Below are 25,612 nucleotides of genomic sequence, written 5' to 3'. Positions count from 1 at the left end.
GCCTGAGGAAATAGGTTTCTGGGGAATACAGGGCTTGCTGGAGCTCTGCCATGTATAGATCCTGTGGAATGTATGATATAGCATAGAATATTCTCTGACAGGAAACATAGACTATTCCCAGAGGTAATGACACTTCTCTGCCTGCCAAACACTCGCAGTGCTTTGAATGTAACGGTGTGTAAGATCCATCAGCAGCCAATCATATTAAAGTATCCACTGAAAAACTGGGAGATGAAAAGGCTGAACCTGATTGGTTAGTGTAGGCAGGTGACCTTTTCGTGGCCAAGTCTGCTGTGATTGGAATGATGTGTGGTTCCTTTGCTGTGCACAGTAAATAGGAGAGATGAGTAAGGACATTGCACCACATTATAAAGTGCTGGATTGCTGGCAGAGGAAGCTAGAATCGCAGCCAGCCTCAGTGTAAAGCCAAGAGCAGCGTCAGCGGCTGGATGAGGTGCTGCTGGTGGAATAAAGGGAAATTCTGCTTTTGTTTAAAACATTCACCTCATTCAGTTCATCTCTATGCATTGCAAGGATTGACCTTATTTCAGTTTCCTTACATTATAATCAAAGTCCAGCAATTCAGACGACAGGCAGGCGACACAAATCCTTCCCGAGAAACCTTTCCTAGAACACAGATGGGTTACATCATTTAACAGGCTTGGGACATTGTGCTCCTATTGGGGAAACTTCATCCACTTCCTGTCCTATTAATGTCAGATGACAGAGGGAATCTCACCAAATGGCACACAGACAGCAATAACAAAACTAAAAGTTCATTATAGTAAACCCAGGTCTGGAAATAAACTATTTGCCACCTGAAGCCAATTTTTTCTTGCTGCTGTGCCACCCCTCCCTGTAGGGCTTGTAATGGTGACACCCATCCGGGAGAAGTGGGGAGGGGTTCCGACATCATTGCTCCCTCCCTCTCCATGGGCCCCCTCCTGTCTTTTTGCAGAGCTGGCTCAGTGGTGAGTTTTTGTAAATCTCTCACCTGCAACGTAGCCATGCTTCTCAGCAGCTGGCTCCTCTCTACTTCCTGCTTCCCTGCATGGCGTGTAGGGGAACAGGAAGTAAAGAGGAGATAGCTGCCTAAAAGCATGGACGTGTCACGTGAATAAGTTAGAGATTTACAAAAACATTGCTGTGCCAGCTCTGCAAGGGGACACAGGAGGGGGACCCATGGAGAGAGAGAGGGGAATGACGTTGGCCCCCCTCCCCACTTCTGCCGGGCAGGTGTCACCCCTTCCAAGCCTGCACCCCCGCTCACGATATCACTGTCCCGGGGCTGCATTCAGATGATCTGCTACCTGAAGCAGGTGCTTCAGTCTGTGTCATGGTAGGTCTGCTCCTGAGTACTTCAGTACTTTCTCGCTTAATAAGCTAAAAAATACCATATGATCGACTGGAAATTAGATTATTGGGAACCTCCACCTAGCCACACCCTGATGAAGCCTTGATTGGGCAAAATGCGCAGGTGGGGAGATCTAGGATTGTGTAGAATCTCCACAGCCCTGCTGATCCCCGCCGCTTGACACTTGGGTAGGTCACGGGCATGTTTAGCGGTTCACCAGCGGCTTATTAGCCTGGATGGACTCGTTCTAACTGGGAGGTAATCACACGAGGAGATGCAGCAACTGTGCGAGATGCTAAACACACAGATGGATGACATCTGAGACGCTCAACGCGCCAGTCGGATGGTGGTAAGAATATAAGCTGTCTGCCTTGTCCACTTCAAGCCGATTCCAGGAATCTATGTGGTTTATCGTTAGTGTTGAACTTGCTATTTACCTCATATTGAGTCTACTCCATGCTTGCCATAGGCTAATCTTTAGTTATCTGGCTTGCAGTCACTGCCATTTATCCCCTTTTCTTATTTGTCTTTGCTTCAAACATTAGAGCATGTTGCACGCCCCTAACTACACTGCGCCCTGACGTTGGAGCGAACACAGTGAATGCAGCGCAGGAGACTTGAGCGCACAGGGAGTAACTTTGGCGCAGTCAGAAGACGGAGCTGAAGTTACTTTTAAAACACAATAATTCGGCTTCCAGCAATTGCTGGAAGCCGAATATTTTAATTTCCCACTATCCATGGCGGCCTGGAGGAGGAATAGTTTTTAACACTGCTTTGACTTGTGCAGCAGCAGGAGCAGCCATATACCGGTTGTATCCTGCACCCAAGTCTACCGCGCAGATTCCTAGATTGCCGCTGGAGCCTCTCCCGCCTCTGCCTGAGCGCTGCATAGAACTGCTACCTTGTTCCTGTAAAAATTGCCGCTACATCACCAGGCATCTGGAGACGGGGAGCGAGGGGACAGAGGCGGGAGGCATGAAATGGAGGAGGCAGGGGAGCAGGACACAGATTGTCAAGTGCCAGGTAAACAGAAGGCTAGCGACAAGCAGATTGTCGCTGGCCTGGTGCTATTTTTAAGGGGGGACAGCAGAGCCCGGGGGGGGGGGGGGAGGAAATGCAAATGCTCACAAAATCACTTTGCGCAGCGATTGCATTCGTGTTTTTAAGAATAATTACATTGTATTTCTCTGACAGAGAAGAGAGCGCCTTTATGGTGCAATCCCTTTTATTCAGTTTGCAAATTGCAAAGGAAATGCACATACAAGATCGCATAAATTTGCAAGCATATCTCACATGCTCAATGTTCCACTCCTCGGACACAAACAAGGGTACATGGTAAGTCTGGTGTCCAGGCAAGCTCCGTGTGTTGGGTGATAATGACCAGTCAATATCATTATCCTGACCAGTCGTCACCCAGCTTTGCAAACACCCAGCATGTGCAATCCTGCTTTATCAAGCAAATACTGGATCAGCTATAGCATGTCCATAATAAGCCAAGTGCCACAGAGGCGCCTGGCTTGTGGAGTATTCAAATAAAGTGAATTGTTGACCAAAATCAACAGAATAAAGTCTATTTTTGGGGCGGTAAGTCCACCACTACCTCCCTTTTTTAAACAGTTTTAGCAATTTTATCCTTGTGTTGGCGCCTTTGTTCTCACCGTCAGCATATGAATTTTACCGATGTTTCGTGAATTGTCCCTTAATCTTCCCCTCCAAGCAGCTGCAGAGCAGAAACACCCCTCAGTGATCTCCACCTGCATGTTCAGCTCATCTACACATCCCAAGCAGATAAACACAATAAGCAGTCCAGAGAATAAATTTAAAGTAGTTTTTATTTAATAAATAACTTCAGTTAACAGTATTGTAAAAAGTGAACACCTGCTAAAATAAAAAGGCACTTAAAAATAAGAATGTGACAAACATGAAACACAGGCAAAGCAAATGGTCCAAGGCTAGAATACAATGAATCTGTATGGCACGAAATGGAGATCAGTGTGTGATGAGAGTGGATGATGAATGGTCGCCGCGGCGATACCCCGCAGCACGGCTCTCTTTCCATTTTACAGCTTTGGTGCGGTTCGGATGAAATGCAGACAGACGCTTCTATATGATGTGATTTGGAAGACCAGGAAGCACCTTGTTTCAGAACAGACATACTCTGACATGATTTAAGGCCTTTACACAAATAATGCACTCAGATTTTTGGCTAGGAATTAAGGATATGTACAAACTTGTGCAGCGAATACAGTTACAGAGCTCACGCCGATTGTGGTAGGAGCACCCGGGGCCCTGATAATAGCAACCACATTCTCCTCCACTTCTAAACAGAAATGGATTAAGATGTAACAGGGGCTTTAGGCAATAGATTTGGGGTCCTCTTGTGGTTCTTTTGGGAAGCTAAAGTATAGAGGGGTGAAGAAAGTGGCAGGTGGGCCCCTTGACACCTGCCTAGGTTGCCTGGTGGATGATCCTGCTCTGCTTCTGAAGGAAAATTGGAAGGGGTTCAAATTGGATGATAATGGAAACCGTATCATTGGAACCATCTATCATGCTCAATAGATCACTAGCTTTCAGACATTAGGCCCCATCATCAACTAGATTGTGCTCCTGGCCACATAAACAGGTACTCCACCATACATTCCCCTTGGCTGCTCATTAAAGTGGATCCGAGATGAACTTTTACTTATTGCATAATTGTGTTCCTTACATAGTTTATAGGGCATTCTTCAAGCAAATTTTTGTTTTAATATCCGAATTCCCTATAAATTAAACAAGCCTCGTCCACAGCTCCTCCAGCACCGAGGCACTCTGAGACATACGTAGCAAGGGCTTAGAGCTCAGTCTGGGCAGGAGGAGGTGTTACTAGCCAGAGATTTCAGAGGCAGAGGGGAGTTTTCACAGGCTGAGGGCTGGAGATGCAGAGCAGCTTGCCTGTGTGCAATGATCACAAGCAGAACATGGCTACTCTCATTGTAACACAGGAAGAAGTAATCATATACTGTTGAAGCTGTTTGCAGCTAGATATGCTGTGTAAACTATCTAAACTTTAGATAAGATATATAGACAAGTTACTTGTTATAGTTAGTTTTTCATCTCGGATCCGCTTTAAATACTGTCCGTTTTTTTTTTGTTTTTTTTTACATCTAATTAGCTTTCCATAATCAAATTCATGTCAATGCAAGAGGCTTTAAAAAATATGAATTGATAAAACTGTGTATACTGTGGAAGTCCTGATTATATATGCAGCCTCTGCATTACAGCTGTCATTTATGGCTTCTATACATTAGAAAACAATCTTGGCCGTTTGTGAGGTCGTGGCCAAAAATCTGATGCACAAAAATGGTCTCATCATTTAGCAATCTCTAAACACTGGTGAAGGACCATCTTGTGTTATCCTTGCTCATCTCACCCATGTGCTGCCTCATTAAATAATACACACTCCTGAGCTATAGGTGAAAGGCGTGTCTGTACAGCACTCCTGCACTGTAGTGTCACCCTAGCAATTGAGGTATGCTTACGCATTACACATGTGTAAGTCTTACTGCAAGCCTACAGGTGGTCTATGATATTGCAGAGGGGAGGTGAAGTGTGCAGCAGCAAGTCCACTTCACATATCCACTAACATGATGAGAGTTTTTCTTTATTCAAAGGATGATTTTTAGATGGGTCTTTGGTTCGGGCATTGGATAGCAACATTTCTGTCCTTTAAAGCCCACATGGGAAAGGGTTAAACTTTCTCCCTTGCCAGACTTGTCTGCTTATAGGATAACAGAAGCAGACTGTCTGCATTATACAGCTGCATGGGGAATGGGAGGGGCATATTTAAAACACAAAAGAAGGCTTGAGAGAAATCGCTCCGTTTCAACAATACGGACTGCGTGACAAGAATACTTTCCTCTCACTGCAGGATACAGACCGTTTACCAAAAGTGCTGTTTTTCAGCAATCATTTAACGTATCATATTCAAAGATAAATTAGCATAACTTGCATAAACCCAGGTGGATCCTTTACTTTTTACGGAGCTTGGAGTATGAAATGAACACTGCCTCAGTTCACAACTCAATACCACCCCCTTCTGTACTCCCTGCTTGCCGTCTGTGTTCATGTGGAGTACCCACAATGCTTCTGGACACCAGATATCATTTGTTTCTTTACTGTGGTCATGATGGAATGCAGGATCAGACACACAACTTCACTATTCAGGGCGGATCTGTCACTCCCTTCAGTAACAGCTCACACACACACACATTACCTTTGACGTAGGGGCCAGCTCAGCCACTGTACATAAGAGGGTGGGGTTTAAAAGGAAGGGGTAGGGCATAGAGGTAGTGCTGCTGGCAGTCCCCTCCCTCAGCTGACAGAAGGAGAAGTCACAATGCTTCTGTCATGGCATACTTGTCAAGCAGCCTGCTGCACTGAAAGGAAGATAATCATCTAGCAATGCCCAAATCCCCTACTGATGACACATCAGCATTCACTGGGAGTGGTTACCACCCGTCCCCATGGTAACTGCATTGCTGCACAAGTGTGAACACGCCCTGCAGAGCCAGAATTTACCATTTTGCAGAGCCATGCTCTAGGAGAGTTTATTGCATCCATTATTCGCTTCCTCACTTGCACTTCAAGTCACCCGTTCTATATTTTACAGACCCCCCCCCCTCCCTCCCCCCACAACCTACATTACTCCATCCACAAACCTGCTGATCATGCTGTAGTCTGAGGCTTGCATCACGTTATATGGCTTGTATGTAAATTCCAACCCTGATTTTCCCTGTGAAGCAGAATTGTAATACTTGCACTGGCAAAGCCCTCTGTAATTAAACCCTACAAAAAAAAAAGAAAAAAAAAACAACATCTGCTTGCACAGAGCAAGGAGGTCAAAAAGGCACAGTGTGACCTTTCCCGTGACAGCGAACCTCTACCCGGCCTATATCCTTATAACAGTCCCATGGCACAAATTACATTTTCTCGCAATCCAGGCATTAATTCATTCCATTATTTTTTTTTTTTACATAAACTGTACATGGTGAAAATCTGAATGTCAAACACTGTAATGCTTCAGTAAATCGCTGCAGATTTACCCATCGGATATCCATGGTGGTTTAAAAAACAAAACAAAAAAATACTACTTTGCATACAGTGTGGCAGACTGTACACAAAAGGAGTCCCTCATTTCCCCTCATATTTCGGATTCACCACTGTCGTCACTGCACTCTTGTAGATGGGGTTTTCACCCTGCAGAGAACAAAAAGGGGAGAATGTAAAGCCTATGGCCAGAAAGTGCACCTGTAGTGTGCTTAGAAAATGCAACTAACAGTATGGGCTGCTTACAATGCATACCTAGCACCGTACACACCGTACAAACAATGCATTTCTAAAACATTGCTCCAAAGAGTCCAGGAGGTCCTGACAGGACAACTGAAGTGAGAGCAATATGGACGCTGCCATATTAATTTCCTTTTAAGCAATACCAGTTGCCTGGCTATCCTGCTGATTCTCTGCCTCTAATACTTTTAGCTATAGACCTTGAACAAGCATATGCAGATCAGAGGTTTCTGACAGTCAGATCTCCGTGCTTGTTATTGGTGTGCTTCAGACACTAATGCAGCCAAATAGATCAGCAGGTTAGCCTGGTAACTGGTATTGCTTAAAAGGATATAAATATGGCAGCCTCCATAGTCTTCTCACTTCAGTTGAACTTTAACGTATACTAGCTACTTTGTCCAGACAGGTCTGAATCAAATTTCGCAGTCCGTAGGTAAATCCAGCACGTAACACAAAAAAGAAGGAGCAATTTTCTAAGTGCCAGGGAGTTTAAAAGTGCTTCCTGAAGTAATGAATTGATGTTTGTCACTTGTTTATGCACTGCACTTTAGACTGAACCCGGGTTCCTTCACTTCATGGGCTTTATCTAAACCCTGAGTGGAGATTTATTCATTGATTGGTTTACTATTGTGGGGATGTGCAATCGTGACCAGATGGCTTGGCTGTGCAAATGTGTGTTTTTATCTTTGTGTTGGTATAAGCATATGGGTATATCATTATCAATTATTCCATATACTGCATATGAACTATATGTTGTGGCTCCATCATGTGTTATAAAGATTTCTTGTGACTATATACTTACTAACAGCTGGTTGGTGCTTATTTAATGGGTATATATATATATATATATATATATATATATATATATATATATATATATATATATATATATATATATATATATATATATATATATATATATATATATATATATATATATATATATATATATATACCCTAGCACATCCAGCACTTACACATAGGAGTGCAGATACCTTTCCTTTTTGTTCGCTTCCTGGAGTAATGCTATGCGTGTAACGTCACTTTAGCAATCAATACATTAGTAAGCAGTTTTCAAATCACTGGCGCTTAGAAAAGCGCTCATAGTGTAAACCAACTCAAAGAGTCCATTTCCACTATGCACATTGTGTTACCATCTCAACGCAAGAGAAAAAGTTGCACCGCAAGGCAATAGTGAAGCACATAGTACAATGAAAGTATGTTTCACTGCAAACTCACACATTACACGGTTAACGCACATCCTACAGAACCCGCCACACTGCAATCCGATGTAACTCCATGGATGCGCCAACGGCATAGCAACACAGTGTGTCACTGTAAACCATTTGCGTTAACAGTTACAATGAAGCATACTTTACATAGACTGTGTGCTTCACCCTATATGATGCAATGCGACGATAACGTGCGGCGCAGATTCCCTGACACATGCCCGTTAACCTGGCCCAAATCAGCTTCCAGCCACTTGCAGGGATCCCCTGAGGCTCACTGGAGAGGCTTCTAGGAAATCAATATAGTGTTGAGAAGGTGCTAGGTGCTCACTGCATGCACTTGTACCAATTTTGTAAACAATTTTTTTTTTAAAAACACACTTCAAGGGTGATTTCTCTATTACATCATTTGTACAGTAAATGCGGAGGTAAGCATGTATAGCAAACCATTCCCACAAACAAAAGCCTTACAACGTATTGGAGAGCTAAACAACGCTAAATAGCAACACTGCACACAGTGCATTATCCAACACAGTGACAAGTAAAGTGCGACACACAAAGCATGACTGGCAGAATGGTTAGAGGACTTCTTTACCGAGCACATAATTATTAAAGAGTAACTGTCAGGCTGCAGAAGCTAATTTAAACCTCTATTCTCCTGTGTTAAACAGTTTAGAAGGAAGCTCAAAAGCCATTAGTGAAGATAAACATTTCAGTTACCTTTGATGTGTGCTTATCTTAAAGTCTGTTATAGACCCATAAAGACGCAAGCCGCAGCTAAACTGCAAAGCATTCTGGGGCCCTCCCCTCGGCTGCTAATGAGACGGTACAGCAGCTTGTGTAATCAGTCCAGAGCGTAGCACTGATAAATCTCCGGGCAGACTACACTGCAGGAGTCAGTTGTTCAAGAACGAGCTTATCTGTGATCAGAAGCAGGCAGGACATGACGACACATTTGGCTTCACAAACATGGAGCCTGCCATGAGCTGTCAGGAGCATCTATCTCTGCATATACTATATACAAATTCTGTGAAATCCAAACGTGGACAGTGAAATGCATATGTAATGTAAGTACAGCCAATCTTTAGCTACTGATATATGTGTTTATTTTCTCTGAGACCTTATACCTAACAGCTCCTCTTTAATACACAGTGTAACACGCCCTGGACACATGGAAGATAACCTTCTCAAACCTGAAAGTCTTCAGAATAAGGATTGAAAGGTATCTCCTAATAATGCAATTGTAATCTTTGTATTGATTCTGCTGCTGTAAAGATGATGGGAGATGATGGAACAGCACTATTCAGAGCAGTTGCAGCACAGAGGTGCTCCCATAGTTCATTGCATGACTCACATACATTACGTTATACTAATAGCAGCATATTACAGACCATGGTAGTAGATGGAAGCACTCTTGCTGTTTCTGCTTCCTGCTTTATTGCCGTTTAGTCTTTCTCCAGCAGCACGTTGCCTAAGCTGTGTTCCTGATGTACAGGCAGCGGCAGAGCTTCTGGGAATGCTGTGTGATCGGTACTAAGCAGATAATAAAGACTACAAAGGATATATTACTATGATGGGGATCAGCTTGTGAGCCCCTCTGAGGGACAGTTAGTGACAAGACTATATACTTTTGTAAAGCACTGAGGAAGAGATCAGTGCTATATAAACACTATGTGACAACTGTTCAGCTACACATAAGTGCAACCATAGTCTGAGAAGTTTGCTCTATTTGAGAGAACTGATTTCTGAAGCCTAAAGGTCCGTGTACACATGCCGGACTGGAGGCAACGACGGGTCCGTCGCCACCTCCCGCTGGGTAGGCGTTCCAACGACAGTCAGGCGTGTGTACGCACTGTCGGCGGACTGATAGGGCCGTTTCTGAGCGATCCGCCGGGCCCACGCCGATTCCTCTCGTACGCCCCAGGGAGTGCTTTTGTAATGAATGAAATACTGAGAAAATCCCTTATACGGAGATGGGCTAATCTAAAACCTGTCAGATCTGTTACTATCTACTATAAGCAACAGAAACATAGGAGAAAAGTTATAGTACATTTTACTCTAGGGTAAATTTACTTCTTAAAGAGAACCCAAGGTGGGTTTTAAAAATCTTAATTTCACACAGAGGCTGGGTCTGCATATAATGCCCAGCTTATGTAACTGTACAAACCGTAATTAGCCCATCAACCAGTAGAGGGCAGGAGAACCAGGATTAATCATCCTATACATAAATTAGGCTAGCGTTTTGCGGTGTCCGAGTCGGGTTACAGACTGGGAGATAATAAGCATGCCCAGTGGGGAAATATACGGATATACGTAAAAACAGTGGAGTGATTACGGACTTCATTGCGCAAGCGCGGAGATTACGAAGTGACATGCGCACTCACATTGGTTTGGGGATAAGAGACGTCGGGCGCTCCTGTGACGTCAGCCTCTGATGAGTCCTAGGGGACGAAACGCGTAAGGCGGTGCGGGGAGCGTCTGATGTCACAGGAAGCAGGAAGTAGAACGAGCAGTGGCCGGGCACATTTGAGTTCGCAGTGAGGCCAACTCTATGGAAAGCGGGACGCCGTGACTAAGGGTGCATCACTGGGACAGGAGCCTGACCTACCTTACATGCCTAGAACCTAATGAGGATTATGTGAGTGCGCACTATAGCGCAGGAATTTCTCTTTTTTAAAGGATTTTATGCTATGTGTTTTTCATTGTTTTATTGAGGAAATTGGATTAAATTACCTGTTTGAAAATTGAAAACGCTTGATCGCAGTGGAATATCTTACACGCTAGACCCACCTGGTTTGTGAGGTGGCATATATCTGGTGAGCTCATATCTTGCTTTGAGATTGGTGGAATTTATGCACTGGAGCACGAGTGAACACAAGATTGGCACTTGATGGGTGTTATATAAAAGGAACAGTTGATAATTAACAGTAACGCACTATGTCTAGATGTGTTCATCTTTTCTAGGTATAAGGACTCAAGAAGAGGAGCGCTGTCATACAATAACATTTATAATGCCCAGCTTCTGTTACTATATTGTTCTCCCACAGACCCCCCCCCCCCGCGCTCTTCTGTCCCCCATAAATCAAACCGCCGTGCTAGCAACACACAGCGTCGATAGCAAGCTGTTTACATGGCCACTGTCACTCTCTGCCGCTTCCCCGCCTCCTCTATATCGCCGCTACCCCCTGCGTCTCTTCCCTCCCCGCTGATTGGGAGGGAAAAGACGCAGGCGGGGAGCGGCGTTATGGAGGAGGCGGGGGAGCGGCAGAGAGTGACACTGCCATGTAAACAGCCGGCTATCAACACGCTGTGTGACGCTAGCAGGGCGGTTTGATTTATGGGGAACAGCAGACAACAGAGGCTCGGCATTATATGCAGACCCAACCACTGTGTGCAATTAGAATTTTTAAAACCCACCTCGGGTTCTCTTTAAAGGTATTTGTACACAAGTATTTTAAATGGTACAATTTCTCGCAATAGTTCTTTAAGTTAATTATTTTCTTAAAGCATTTAAGATAACTAATGCCTTTTTTGCCTGACTGCCTTCCCTTAATTAAACATTAGAAGCAAAAACTACAGCATTATCAATCAATGCCTTGCAGTGAAGGAGGCCAGTGTAAGCCTGAAACGGCTGTCTGCAGGTAGTAATGGTATGGCTCTATTAAACTAATACTGTACACCAACACTCTGCATGGGTGCTCAACCCTTCAGAATGATCAGTATATTAAAGTACCGCTGACATGGTCCCAACCACCCCAAATACTTAGAATATGGTTTTATTACTGGTGCTGTAACTAGCACACAGCACCATCCTCCCACCTCCAGCGCCCCCATTCTGCAGACAAATATGGGCGAGGAGGAGGTGGCACCTCTTCCTCCCCTCTGCCTGTGCTTAGTCCCCTCCACTAGCTGCTATATTTCTACATTTGATTCACTGCACACAATGTGCAGGGGAGCTGCGCTGTGTGCGGGCTTCTGGTAATTCAAGTCGGAAGGATATCCGAACTCAATTACCACAAGCCCGCACACAGCGCAGCTCCCCTGCAGCGAATCAAATGTGGAATTATAGCGGCAAGAAAAGGGGGTGGAATTATGGATGGGCAGAGTGGAGGAAGAGCTGCCACTTCCTCCCGCCCATATTAAACATTATGCTCAGTCGAAGATTATGACTAAGCAGAACGGGGGCTACAGGGGTCACTAAAAAGGATGGGGGGAGGTTAACAGGTCAGGGGTAGCTTATCTCACTAAACAGCAGTGGTGCATCATGGGATGTTTCTTCTTGCTCTCATAAAGCTCAAACACAAATAGTTTGTTTCAAGAAGGTAAATGCATTTTATTTTCATCAAAAACCATAAAGCACGCAGTGTCTGGTCATTCCCATCTATTCCCCCCCCCCCTTACAATTCAGTTGCGGTACTTTAGCAGACTGACAGCTTGTCATGCCAGTTGACATCACACACAATACCTCTTCACACTACACACAGTAATCAGGCAGGGAGTAGCAGTGTTATCAGTCAGAGGAAGCACAGTGCAAGGAGCATGCATGAAAAGAAGCAGAAAAAGGAAAGAAAAGGAAATACAAACTGAGACTCAGAGAGCGGCAGCTTTGCGTCCATAGTTTGGATTCTTGAAATTATTAATAGGACTCTTGTAAATGGGATTCTCTTGCTGGAGAAAGGAATCCACAGAGAAATAGTTGACATATAAAGCCTGGTAGAAGGTCTGGACAGTGACTGAAAGTAACTAAGTACAAAAGGTACATCTAACAGGACTATGTGGTAATATTTGGACTGAAATTACCCAGGAAAGTTAGTGGATAAAGTGCCAATAACCCAAGCGGGAACTCCTCAGCTCGAGTTCTCACCAAACACTGGAATATGTGGAATCCAGCAGAGTTCCAGTTCATTGGAAGCCACATAAGTCCTTGGCAAAAGGACATAACGTGGCTCTCTGACATATGGAGGCAAGCAATGCCTTTTCCAATATTGCTAATCCTACTCTGAGACAGTGAGCAGTACTAGGAAACAGGAGGCCAGGGAAATGTGATCCCTCAGCTTTGTGAGAACAGTGTCTGCATAGTCTCCTCACTTTCTAACCCTCCTCTGGACCCCGGGGGATGAGACCATCCTCTGGAGACTTGACTATGAAATCTCTCTGCTCTACAATATGGAAGGGTGTCAAGGATAGAACACAATGTAAACTACTGTAACTCCTTAAAGCAGGAGGATTAGCCATACTATGCCAGGGGAAAAAAAACAAACATATATAAGTAGATAAATACTTGATCTACTTGCATAACACATGTATTGTACTGTCCGCGTTTTGATTTCAGTGAATTTTATATAGTAAATGAAGAGAATTCTGTTCCTGGTGGGGGCCATGGCTTTTGCCCACAGTTTGAGGCTAAATACTGATACAATTTCTTCCCTTAATTTTAGCCAATGGCTATTAAAGGACAGTGCTCCTAAGGTATGTGATAACTCCAAACCATAACAGCAGAAGTTTTTAAAGTTTTGAATGCATGATTTAGCACCTTTATCACTTAATACACTCACTCAGACCAGTTGCTGTTGAAATTTGATATTTATGGTGACAATCCCGCTTTAAGGTGTACAGGAGAGAAGGAAACCATATCCTCTGTGTCCCTTAGCGGTGTCAGCTGACTGCCACGGCAGAGAGCTCACTGGTAAATCAGGATGTTAACCCTATGTCTGCTTCTATGAAAGCAGGAAGTAGACAAAGATTTATTGCATGATTTGTACCAGCTGTTACAAAGAAATGGTTTTCTTTAAAGGTCATTCTGCTGTTTTGTATCTTTTAGAACGGAGATGAAGTTCTGAGTTCAAGTCCACTTTAACAACTGTCTGGACAAAATGTATCTTTTCCAAGGCCAGGGCATTTTTTTTTTTTTACAGAAATAGAACTCTGCTATAAAGTATTTCGCTAACATAATGGTCTATTCTATTTATATTCTGTACCTCTATTTATATGCCTGTGGTCTATGAGAGAAAAGATATAAAAGCATCCCAGGCCATAGAGGATAGAGACATGAACAGAAAATGAAGGAAAATAAGTTCGTTATGCAGAGGAGGTTACAATCTTAAAAGGAAAATGGAAAAGAACCTCAGATTACCCCAACACTGCATGTTTTGTAGACATCTGCAGGGCAGTTACATCCAATTCGGAAGTGGATAAGTTTCCACCCTAGGTCAACAAGGAAAACGTATCCGCTGTCTGGAAAACCCTGCAGGCCGGGACATTGTGCTGCATTTAACGCAACGTACTGAATGGATCCAATAAAAATAGCAAGTGGAAGCACAAGCAATTTTTAACAGATCTGTTTGCTGCGTTTCGCTGCATTGAAGAAAACTGGTACATTTTCTGTGCAAGCGGGAAATGAGCCTTATGCTGGGAATACAATATGAGATTTTTCAGCAGATTTACTGTCTGATCGCTTTCCATTCACTTCTATGAGAAATCGATCAGAAAAACGATCGACAATCAGATCGGACATGCCTGTAATTATCTATCGAACCATCTATCTGCCAAAAAATCTCACGGTGTATTCCCAGCATTAAAGTGAAGGCAAGGTGAGAGGGATATTGAGGCTGACGTGTTTATTTCCTTTTAAATAATGCCAATTGCCTGGCTGTCCTGCTGATTCTCTTAACCTTCCTGTCGGTAACCCCGATGACGTCACAACGTCGATGACGTCATCCGGCGACTGGGAAGCCCTCCAGGATATCCCGTCCTTTGAACGGGATTTCCTGATCGCAAATCGCCGGAGACGATCGAAGCGGGTGGGGGGATGCCGCTGCACAGCGGCTATCATGTAGCGAGCCCTAGGCTCGCTACAGGATTTAAAAAAAAAAAGGGAAAAATTAAAAAACTGCTGCGCTGCCCCCTGCCGGTTTTTAATAGACTGCCAGGAGGGTTAATACGTTAAGCCATAATCCCTGAACAAGCATGCAGATCAGATGTCTGACAAATCTGACAAGATTAAGCTGCATGCTTGTTTCAGGTGTGTGATTCAGACAATACTGACCAGAAAGAACAGCAGGGCTGCCAGGCAACTGTTACGGTTTAAAAGAAAATAAATATGGTGCTTCCATAGGTCTCACAGCTCGTGTTTCTGTTAACCTCCTTAGCGGTAACCCCGTGCTGGACACGGGGTAACCCGCCGCAGAGGATTCTTCAGGCCCTGCTGGGCCGATTTGCATAATTTTTTTTTCAAACGCGCAGCTAGCACTTTGCTAGCTGCGTGTTTGGTCTGATCGCCGCCGCCAATGCGCCGCTACCCGCCGCGATACAGGGCCCCCCCGCATACCCCTTATGGGGTGGATCGGGACTCCCTGTGAAGTCGATGACGTCACTCCGTTTATCGCTATGGGAAGAGCTGGATTTCCTTATGGGCAAGCGGCGCTGGCGGCGATCGGAAGCAACGGGGGGACGCCGCAGGTAGGGGGGGGAAGCATGTAGCTAGCGCTAGGCGCTTGGGGTGTCTTTTTTCCGATTCCCAGCGCTTGGGTGGGCGATTCATTTTTGTGCTTAGCAGTTTTCTAAGCATTTTTTTTCCAAGCGGTTTTTGTAATTCATTACCTGACACCTTATTGCGCATTTTTGTAGGCGTTAGCCAATTTTCCTACACCTTCCATTGAGGCGGAATCGCCCCGAAACCTTGAACACGCACCTCTTTCCTAGCTGCACTGCGCACAACCCGCGCTAATATGAACTTTATCATAGACATTCATCGGCCACGTGGTCAAGGGGCTTTTTTAAAAACCAGGGGGGCGGCCGAAAAAAAACCCCTGAAAACGCCTTCAATGTGAAGAAGCCCTCAGAGAAAAATTTCCGCGGTCCCTCTCAAAGTGTGCCAGAGATGGCAATAATGAGTTATTTATACTAACCCGGGGCTTCCTCCAGCCTCAGCTGGCCAGTCGTGGGATTCTGTGCATGGGCAGTCCCGGCTGTGCATCCCCTGCCTCGTTGCCGTGCCCGGGAGGCGCAGGACGCTCCATGCGGGAGCGCAACAGTTTGCACATGCAGCCAACCCGCTGATGCACAAAAGAGTGCAGCTAGCCAGATTATCGGGGAGGGGGATAAGAAGTAAACTGAGCGGCCGGAGAGGTCGGCAAAAGAGCTCATAAGACTCCTGGGGCTGTAGGAAGCCCCAGGTAAGTATAAATACACCCATTATTGCCATCTCTGGTACATTTTAAAGGACTTACGAGGCCAAAATCTACCCCCAAAACGTAAAAAAGTTAACTACCTGCATGACTTTGTAAGGCACGGAGGACGCCGTCCGCGCCGTTCCGCCTGGTCCCCTCTGCTCAATAGCCCCCCGAAAGGCTGTGGCCCCACAGTCCGGGTCGGTATCTGCAGCCTGCATAAAAGATGGCCGCCGGAGCTGACCACGGATGCGCAATCCGCATAGCCGCTACTGCGGCTGCGCAGCTCTAGGGCCAACCCTCCGATCCACGCTGCCTGTTACGTGGATCGGGGGGTTGGCCCTAGAGCTGCGCAGCCGCAGTAGCGGCTATGCGGACTGCGCAGCCGTGGTCAGCGCCGGCGGCCATCTTTTATGCAGGCTGCAGATACCGACCCGGACCGTGGGGTCGCAGCCTTTCGGGGGGCAATTGAGCAGAGGGGACCAGGCAGAACGGCACGGAGGGCGCGGACGGCGTCCTCCGTGCCTTACAAAGTCATGCAGGTAGTTAACTTTTTTTAAATTTTGGGGGCAGATTTTGGCCTCGTAAGTCCTTTAAGGAAATACCTACACTTAAACAATTCCCTAACCTTACCTTCCCCACCTATTACTAATGACCAACCCAAACATCCATCCTTCCAAGAAGTCTCCTGCCTCATCAATGTCTAACTTCAACTGATACATCGTTCATCACCCTATATGCCCAATCCGCTGCCCCCTCTACCCATAAACTTCTTAAACCCAATCTACTCCTGTAATTCCAATAACCACTCCCAGCCTATGCCACACCAAAACTTGCCTACTCCTAAGTACACTTTTCACTTGTCATTGCTCTGTTAGGAAAAGAAGAGGAAGATAAAATGAGCGTGGTACTTACAGCGTCCCATTTGGCATTCATCTTTTCCTTTTCAAACTTGGCAAACTCCCGTCTGTCATGGATAATCATAAGAAGTTTCCATATAAGCAGCAGGGCCAGTCCGATGAGTACAATGCCAGCCACCACACCAGCAACAATGGGGATTATGTCAGGGCCACTGGGACACTCTGAAACAGGAAAGTGCACAAATGAAGACACTCCCATTAAAGGGAACATGAAGGGAGAGGAACACTGAGGCTGCCATCTTCCTTCTCTTATAAAATAAAAAGTTACCCGACTTCTGTTCCTCTAATACTTTAACCATTTCAGCCCGCGGGTATTTTTCACCTTCTGGACGAGAGGAATTTTACCACAGTCTGAGGTCATGACCATGGTCCTGACCATTTCCTGTCTGTGAACCTTGTGGCAAATAATTGCCTTCTCCAACTGCCAAGCAAGCAATATCTCCCTCTGTGCATAGAACTCTCAGTAACAAACATTCCGTACAGATCACCTGGCAGAACTAAAGACGTCACCACCAGTGATAAATTTCACAAGTCAGGGAGAGGAAAGATTTTACAATGGACAAACACTAACAAACTATAGATTAATATTGTAAAAAAAATAAGCATTTTTATTCATTGTTTTCACTACATTTCTCTGACCCCGAATGAACCTGTAGATCAGATCCTGCAACTCTGCTGTGACTCCACGGGCTGCATGCTTATTACAGGTGTGTGACTCAAACAACTAAAGACAGAGGCTCAGCATGACAGCAAGGCAGCTAGTTTATAATGGAATTAAGATGGCAGCCTCCATAGTCCTCTCACTTTAGGTTACTTTTAAGTGTTGGCCATACAGAGCCAAAAGAAATAGGAGCTATTAAAGATAATTACCTGGGTCTTTAGCAACATGGACGTGAACCTCAGAATTGGCATTGACAGAGTAGCTGTAGTAGAACCAGCAGTCTTCAGCATCTTTCTCTTTGCAGTGTGTGAGGGCGTCTACCTGCCCTGGCTGAGGTAACTTATCACGGCTGTCCACTATGGTCAAGTTGAAGTGTGAACACAGCGTTTTGCAATCGGCTTGCTTCTCTCCTTTCTGGAATGCTCTGCACTGCACACACTCCCTGTTTAAAGTACACATTTAAAAAATACATTAAAAATGTACAAAAGCAGCATGAAAATGTAAACTTAGGTTTAAAGAAATGAAAAATGCCAAAATGTATGGCAATACTGAGCAGGAACCAGTAATAAACATGAAGCTATATGAAGGACGTGGATTGACTATTCATACTGAATTTGTAAGACAAAACTGTGCTCCCTCATCCAATGCTAATGCTTCTTGTAAGGAGAAAGCATTGTTTATATAAGGATTGCATTCTAGCTCTTACTTGTGTTCAGCACAAACTCCAACGCAGGTCTGGCACATCTCACAAGTCTGGCCCTGGAATTTGGGATCTGTACATTTACACCTTCCACATTCACATACGCCTCTTCCATTACACAGCTGCCCATTAGATGCTATACACGTCGACGTATCCTCTGAACAATCACAGGCGCTGCCAGAGAAGTTGGGGAAACACTCACATACTCGGCACTTGCAGACTCCATTACCTAGAACAAAAGAACAAACAGTGGGTTGAGGTAAAAATGCAAATATTAATACAGCACTGTAATCAGAGGTCAAATAATGGTGCAGTCTAGCCCAGGCTACCTAACGTATGTGCAGACTTGGAATAAATGTCACCTAAAATGATCTTTCTTGATGTCTGGTGACAGTTCATCCCTGGTCAGTGTACAGATGGCCCACTTGATCCTCTAGCAGGGGTCCCCAACCACCGGGCAGTGTTGCCAACCGTCCGTAAAAGGACGGGCAGTCCGTACTTCTTACACTAAAAATCCCCTGTCCGTAGTGTCCGTCCTTTTAAGACAGACGTCCGTCTAAACAGGCGCCTGTTGCCGCGATTCTTACTGCGCATGTGCGCATCCCGGCAAAGTCAGCCAGCCAGCCAGGCTTGTCCCCGGGCGGCTGAGCTATGAAATTTACATGCTTCATCTTCCTACTTTGTCCCGCCCTTCCTCCAATCAGTCGACTCCTTAACTCAGGCAGCTCTCTCCAGCCAATGAAGAAGAGAGGCTGCCTAGCAAGCCCGCCCACACACAATCCCCGTCCAGACTGCTACTGACTGGCGTGGAGTGAGCTGTGCATGCACAGCGTGGGTGCAGGAAGTTCACTTGTCATTCGTCGTCCTCTTCTAGTTTCTCCCCAGGCAGCAGGTATACATTATAAATGTCAGTGGGTAACGAGTTTCAGCCACATTCAGTGCAGCTCAGCTGGGGGGAGACACAGCAGGAGAGGGGATTCAAGCTCTGCACAGTTTGTTCACTTTGGTGAGGAGAGGAGAATCGAGCAGTGCTCAGCATGCTTGCCTCACAGACAGCCTGTCACTCCCCTGCACTGCTTATCTCTCCTCTACTGTCGATTACCAACTGAAGGTGAAAATAGTGCAGAGCTTAAATCATCTCTCCTGCTGTGTCTGTGTCCCCCTTACCTCTCCCCAGCTGGAATCTGCATGTGGCTGGCAACTAATCTTACCAGTCACAGTGCTCCCCCTTCTATAATGATTGTAAGCACACTGCTGGAGGGACTTGAGTATCATCATTTTGTTCATGTGTGTTTTCAGAGGATGATCTCTAGTGTCATCTTGTGGTCTGTTCAGGTGCCCCCATGTTGCTTGAACTGCAGTTCAAAGCATTTGCAGTGATGTTCTGCACTCTTGACCAGCTGCTGCAATAATGCATGCTGGGAGATGTGGTCCATAAATGTGACTATATGTCCTGGCTGGGTTTGTGCCCACATTAATGGACTACATCTCACAGCATGAATTGCAGCGGCTGGTGACACACAATATCATTGCAGCTGCTTTGAACTGCAGTCATGTGGCACATAAAGTCCATATAAGATATAATTAAGGAGGAAATAAAATATGGCTCTATATTCTGTAAAATCCTGCAGAAGAGGTCAGCGCTATATAATGCATAATAAAAATATGGCAGGACATTATACAATGACTGTGGTAGGATTAGATTGTGAGCTCCTCTGTGGACAGTCAGTGACAGGACTATGTACTCTGTAATGTGCTGCAGAAGATGTCAGTGCTATATAAATACTAAAAAAGTAAAACTGCCCACAGCTTACCCCCATCCACAATTCTACTTAAAAGTGCGCTTCTGACTCCGCCCCCTGTCCGTCCAAAATATTGTGTGTCCTGCTTTTTTGGGCCTTTTGTCCGTCAAAAATCCGAAATTAGGTTGGCAACCCTGCCACCGGGCTGCAGGACATGTGTTGGGCCGTGGTCCTCTGCCTCACTGCAGTGCAGCTGCGGCTGTAAGTTACATTAAAAATGTACTATCAACCGTGCCACCCGGAAGCCTCCAGCAGGAATACATACAGAGGCTGGTCCCCGGGTGGCTGAGCCAATACACATCTCTTCCTCTGTCCAGCCCTCCCTTCCTACCACCAGCCAATCAGTGAGGCTCTGGCGCAATGAAAGGGAGAGAGGCAGCCAATGAAACATGCCCACACAAAACCCGGCTTGTTCAAGCAGCCTGGATGAGTGTGGCAGCACAGTCCGAGGAGGGAGACACTGAGGATACAGCTGTTATTGTTCCCTCAGTCCTGACTCTGCAGCAGCCAGCCAGGTAACACTAGCCTGCTGAAAGACTGGAATAGAAGGGGACACGAGCTGCCATGCTTGAGCTGGGAGGAGACACAGGCAGTACAAGAGGGGATTTCTTTAGAGCTCTGCACTTTTTCACCTACGGTTCAGAAGCACACAGAGCAGAGAAGCAGCACAGCACACGCTGCCTCAGTGACAGCCTATCACTCAGCATGCAGCAGACAAGCAGCACACACTGCCTCAGTGACAGCCTATCACTCAGCATGCAGCAGACAAGCAGCACACCGCACATGCTGCCTCAGTGACAGCTTATCACTCAGCATGCACCCATCTGTTCTGGTTGCTTCTGAACTGTAGGTGAAAATGTGCAGAGTTCTGACTGACAAATCCCCTCTCCTATTCCTGTCTGTGTCTTCCCCCAGCTGGCAGCAAGATTTGGTTAGCAGCTCTTATTCTGTAAGCTCGGGTCTGCGTCTTCCCACCCCCACTCCCCTGTACTGCCACTGACCTGACTAAGTACTGTCTCCTTACAGTCACAGCTCAGCGCTCCCACTTCTACATTTACAGAAACACATTGCTGGCAGCCTAGATTTGAGCACCATATATTTTAGAATCCTAGAGATTTTTTTTACTTATGTGGAGCTTTCTCCAGCCCCATAAGCATCATTGCCTCCCTCACTGTCCTCCTGTGTGGCTCCGTTCAGCAGCAGTCACCCCCGGTAATCTGGCTTGGTTGTGCAAGTCGGGCTCTTCTGTACATGCGCACCTATATATGGGGCTGGAGGAAGCCCCAGATAAGTATAAAATCTTTCTGATTTATGTTCTTGGATACACTTTAAGCTGCATACACACTAACAACTCATGTCACCCATCTGGGATCAGGATTCGATCCCTTTGGGCGATTTCTCTGGGCCGGGCTGCACACACGTCTCAGTTGAGTAGCTGATGTTGCGCTGTGTTGCTATGCAGGAAGGGGGGGGGGGGAGGCAGAGGGACATCGAGCAGCGTGCTTGATTCCCCCCCCCATCCTGGTCTGCCGGCCCTTTGGAGAAAATCAAAGCGGTCCTCGGGTCCGAAAAGGTTGGGGACCCCTGCTCTATAGAGCAGCTTATACTGGGGAGGTGATTTCAATGAATCACAAAGGGGCTTTTTTTTCTAAATGGTTTCTGAAAGAGGCAAGAATTAGCATAGCAGGCCATAAGTTACCCATGTATGTATCTTGTAGAGACAAGGCCATGAAGAAATGAGGGAAAAAGGTGGCTGTAGCCAGTATTCATGAAGTAACCCTAATAAAGTGCTCAGTGAGTGCACAAGTGGACACTTCCCACTCCAGATGAGACTACTTTTAAAAACAATATGTAGCGGTAAATTAGACTTTTCATGTAAACAACCTTGGCCAGACTTACCTCCACAGATCAGTCCATTTGATCGGTCACAGTTGAAATTGTCGCAGTCACAGTATTTGCCAGAATACACTTCATTAGGATTGTCCCTCTTCTTACACACGCACTGGCCACAGATACAGTCTCCATTGTTACTGCAGATCTCCGAGCTGTTCTCTTTTCTGCACTGAGCATCCATGTCTTCACTGCTGACCTGCTCCGTGCTGCACTCGCACAGCTTCCCAATACGACCCTCGTTACATCTGAGTATAAAGAAACAAAACACGTCAGAAGGAGCCTCTCTCACAGCTTCATGTTCTCAGGCCTGCTTTCCTGAGCTCAGAGCAAAGCAAACTCTGGAGTGATGGTCCACTAAGTCAGCAGATAAAGGGTATCTGAAAGCAATGTAATATTAGAACATGTATGTACAGTCCCAAGCCTACACAGAACTAAATTTTTCTCACTGCAAGAATTTAACATTCAGGTAAAGGTCAGTCCCTCTGCAGTATGGCTGACACAGGGTAACAGACAACTAATGAGAGGTTGTGGAACTACAGTGAATAAAAACTACATGTGAGACCAGGGCATAGACAAGTTCGATACAGTAGTTCAAAATTTGTTAGTGTAAGAGCTAATCAACATTACAAAAAACTGCCAAAACATTAAACAAGAATTTCAACTCTTTAGAAAGCAAATAAGACTGGGATTTCAGGAAAGTCATATGTAGAAATAGGACCATGGGAACAATAGTTTATCTCAGTTTATTGTGAATTCAGGTATGCTTTAAATTCAGCCAGTTGTTGCTGTTGCTCACTGGCTGCTCCCCCAAATATGACAGCAAGAAACAAAATGCTTCAAAGCACACCCTGGCCCCGCCCTTCCCTGTCTGACTGAAGTGCAGGGTTTAAAACCTCACCTGTCCACTGGCATGATTCCTGTCACCACGAAAGCCAGTACCATGTGGCACCATGTGTGTAAGACATCATACATGTGCCTGGTGCAAAGTGGTACAGGCTATCCTGGTGACTGTGGAGGAGGCCAGGAATCATGCCAGTGGACAGGTGAGATTTTAAAGCATAGCACTCGGGCTTGAGGGGACACTACACTTGGGGGGATACCAGCAGGGGGTCTGTTGAATGCCATTACCGCCATGCACCCGATCAAACACTCACGACCAAGATTTTCCAGCATGTCCGATCCGTCCTTTCGACAAATTTTGCATCAAAATGGATCGACATTTTAAATGGGCGGATATGTTGTGCCACCAATTTCCCTCCATTATTTAAATTATCAAACCAGATTGAATCGGTCCACAAAAACCACCAGATGTACGGCCACCTCCAGTGAAATTTAAAATCTGTTCTAGAAATCTGAGGCATTGAGGGGTTGTTCTATGCATGTTACCCGATGGGCTGCAGGTCATACACTGGAATGGATCATAGATGGAAGTTGTAACACCGAATGGTATTTTCGGTAGAGCAGCGCTGCATTAAGTGTTTTATCTTGCTGTATATGCATTTTATTAAAACTACTAGCAAAATACAAAGGTTTAACCTCTTGCCGACCGCGTCACGCCGGTAGGCGTGGCCGCGGCGGCAGCCCCAGGACCGCCTAACGCCAATTGGCGTAAAGTCCTGGGGCTCTGTTTTGAATGAGATCGCGCGCACGCTGCGCGCGCATCTCATTCTCGGAGGGCGGAGCTCCGCCCCCTCTTCAGTCTCCGAGCGGCTATTGCCGCTCGGGAGACTGATAGACGCCGTCTATTTACCCGTACAGCGCTGCGATCGGCAGCAGCGCTGTACTGGGGACAGCCATGTGACACGGCTGTCCCCCTGGGACACTGGAGAGCGATCGGCTCTCATAGGCAGAAGCCTATGACAGCCGATCGCCACAATTGGCTGGCTGTGGGGAAGGAGGGAGGGAGGGAATATATTTAAAAGAACACGCTTTTTTTAAAAAAAAAGAGAAACAAAAATATTTGCAACCAAAAAAATAAACAATCTGGGGGCGATCAGACCCCACCAACAGAGAGCTCTGTTGGTGGGGAGAAAAGGGGGGGGGAAATCACGTGTGTGCTGTGTTGTGCAGATCTGCAGCTTAGCCTTAAAGCTGCAGTGGCACATTTTGCTTAAAATGGCCTGGTCACTAGGGGGGTTTAGCACTGCAGTCCTCAAGAGGTTAAAGATACTCTGTAATTAAAAAAAAAAAAAAAAGTTCCCCTGGGGGGTAATCAACTTGGGAGGGGGAAGCCCCTGGATCCCATCAAGGCTTTCCCCGTCCTCCTCTGTCCCACGGCGGTCTCGCTGCAGCCCACTGAATGCACAGCTGACAATTTGTCAGGCTATGCAAGATTGACCTTTCCTTGTTCCAGTGGGTGGCGCTGTTTAGGCTCTCGGCTCGGAAATAGCCGATCTCAGTCAGGTCCGATCTACTGCACAAGCGTAGGAGACTTGCGCCTGTGCAGCAGAACGGACCCCCAACTGGGAACGGCTGTTTCCGCTCAGCTCCGAGCCGAGAGCCGCTACTGCACCTGCGCTGGAGCCGGGAAGGTAAATATCTACATCCCCGCCGGTGGGGCGGTCGGTACAGTGAAAGACCACCGTGGGACACAGGAGGACTGGGGAAGCCTCATTAGGATCCAGAGGCTTTCCCCTCCTGAGGCGAGTACCCCCAGGGGAATTTTTTATACTTACAGATCCTCTTTAAACGTCTAAAAGTGGCCACACACACAATACAATTTTTAAAATCTCTTCAATTCAAGAATCCCTCCCCCACATATCCCTGTTTACCTGTATATATATATATATATATATATATATATATATATATATATATATATATATATATATATATATATATATATATATATATATATATATATATATATATATATATATATATATATATATATATATATATATATGAAAACTGACAATCTACTCTACACACCCTTCAATTTTCATAAAAATTGATAAGAAAAATCCAGCTCTCCCGATTAGACTTTTCTCGAATAGAAACGGAAAATCTGATCAGATTTCTTGCTGGAATAATAAAAAAGAAGAAAAGAAAAAAAAAAAAGCTTGATTTTTCGGAAAATCTGATTGTTTTTATCAAATTGTCATAATATCGGATCATTTTATTGTATCGTGGGTGGCCACCTTAAGAGGTGCAAACAGTTGAAAAAGTTGCAGACAAAGTGTACTTTCAAAACCCACAAAAATGGCAGCCTCAGCAACACGAGCATTAGAAAAACCACAATAAGTTATTTAAAGCTGAGATCTGAGGAAACCGTGGAAACAACTAAACTAAACAAGCTCTAAAATTAACTTGTAAAGCCAGGTCAATAGATGTACAAGTTCAACAAGATATGCACACAAGGCGCTTGCCTTTTTCTAAAGCAGCACAAATGGCATTTTAAGAGTAACGGTTAGGCATTAAATGCACATTTTTTCTATTGCAGGGTGTTACACAGTAAAAAGGGTGCCAACAAGGCAATTCAAACATTAAAAATCTATCTAACTTTTTTCCTGATAGGATTTACTCCTCATGCCCCAAGGCTCTATAAAACGTACCCAGAC

At 45.4% G+C, this 25,612-nt stretch overlaps 1 protein-coding gene across 2 annotated transcripts in view; it reads right to left on the bottom strand.

Moving 5' to 3' along the window:
* Positions 1-3,168: 3,168 nt before the first annotated feature.
* ITGB1 (integrin subunit beta 1) overlaps positions 3,169-25,612 on the bottom strand; it is an 88,363-nt gene continuing 65,919 nt past the window's right edge. The window contains exons 12-17 of one of the 2 annotated variants that reach the window (XM_068235767.1): positions 22,059-22,297; positions 18,364-18,586; positions 17,867-18,099; positions 16,992-17,158; positions 12,493-12,576; positions 3,169-6,589 (exon numbers count right to left, since the gene is read on the bottom strand). In XM_068235767.1, the coding sequence (XP_068091868.1) occupies positions 12,499-12,576; positions 16,992-17,158; positions 17,867-18,099; positions 18,364-18,586; positions 22,059-22,297 (940 nt within the window). In that variant the 3' untranslated portion in view covers positions 3,169-6,589; positions 12,493-12,498. The remainder of the gene's footprint in view (positions 6,590-12,492; positions 12,577-16,991; positions 17,159-17,866; positions 18,100-18,363; positions 18,587-22,058; positions 22,298-25,612) is intronic. The other variant, XM_068235768.1, reaches the window with a different exon arrangement.

Source organism: Hyperolius riggenbachi, chromosome 5 (genome assembly GCF_040937935.1).
Source record: "Hyperolius riggenbachi isolate aHypRig1 chromosome 5, aHypRig1.pri, whole genome shotgun sequence".
NCBI classification, from domain to species: Eukaryota; Metazoa; Chordata; class Amphibia; order Anura; family Hyperoliidae; genus Hyperolius; species Hyperolius riggenbachi.
This window is presented reverse-complemented; position numbering and strand designations above follow the sequence as displayed.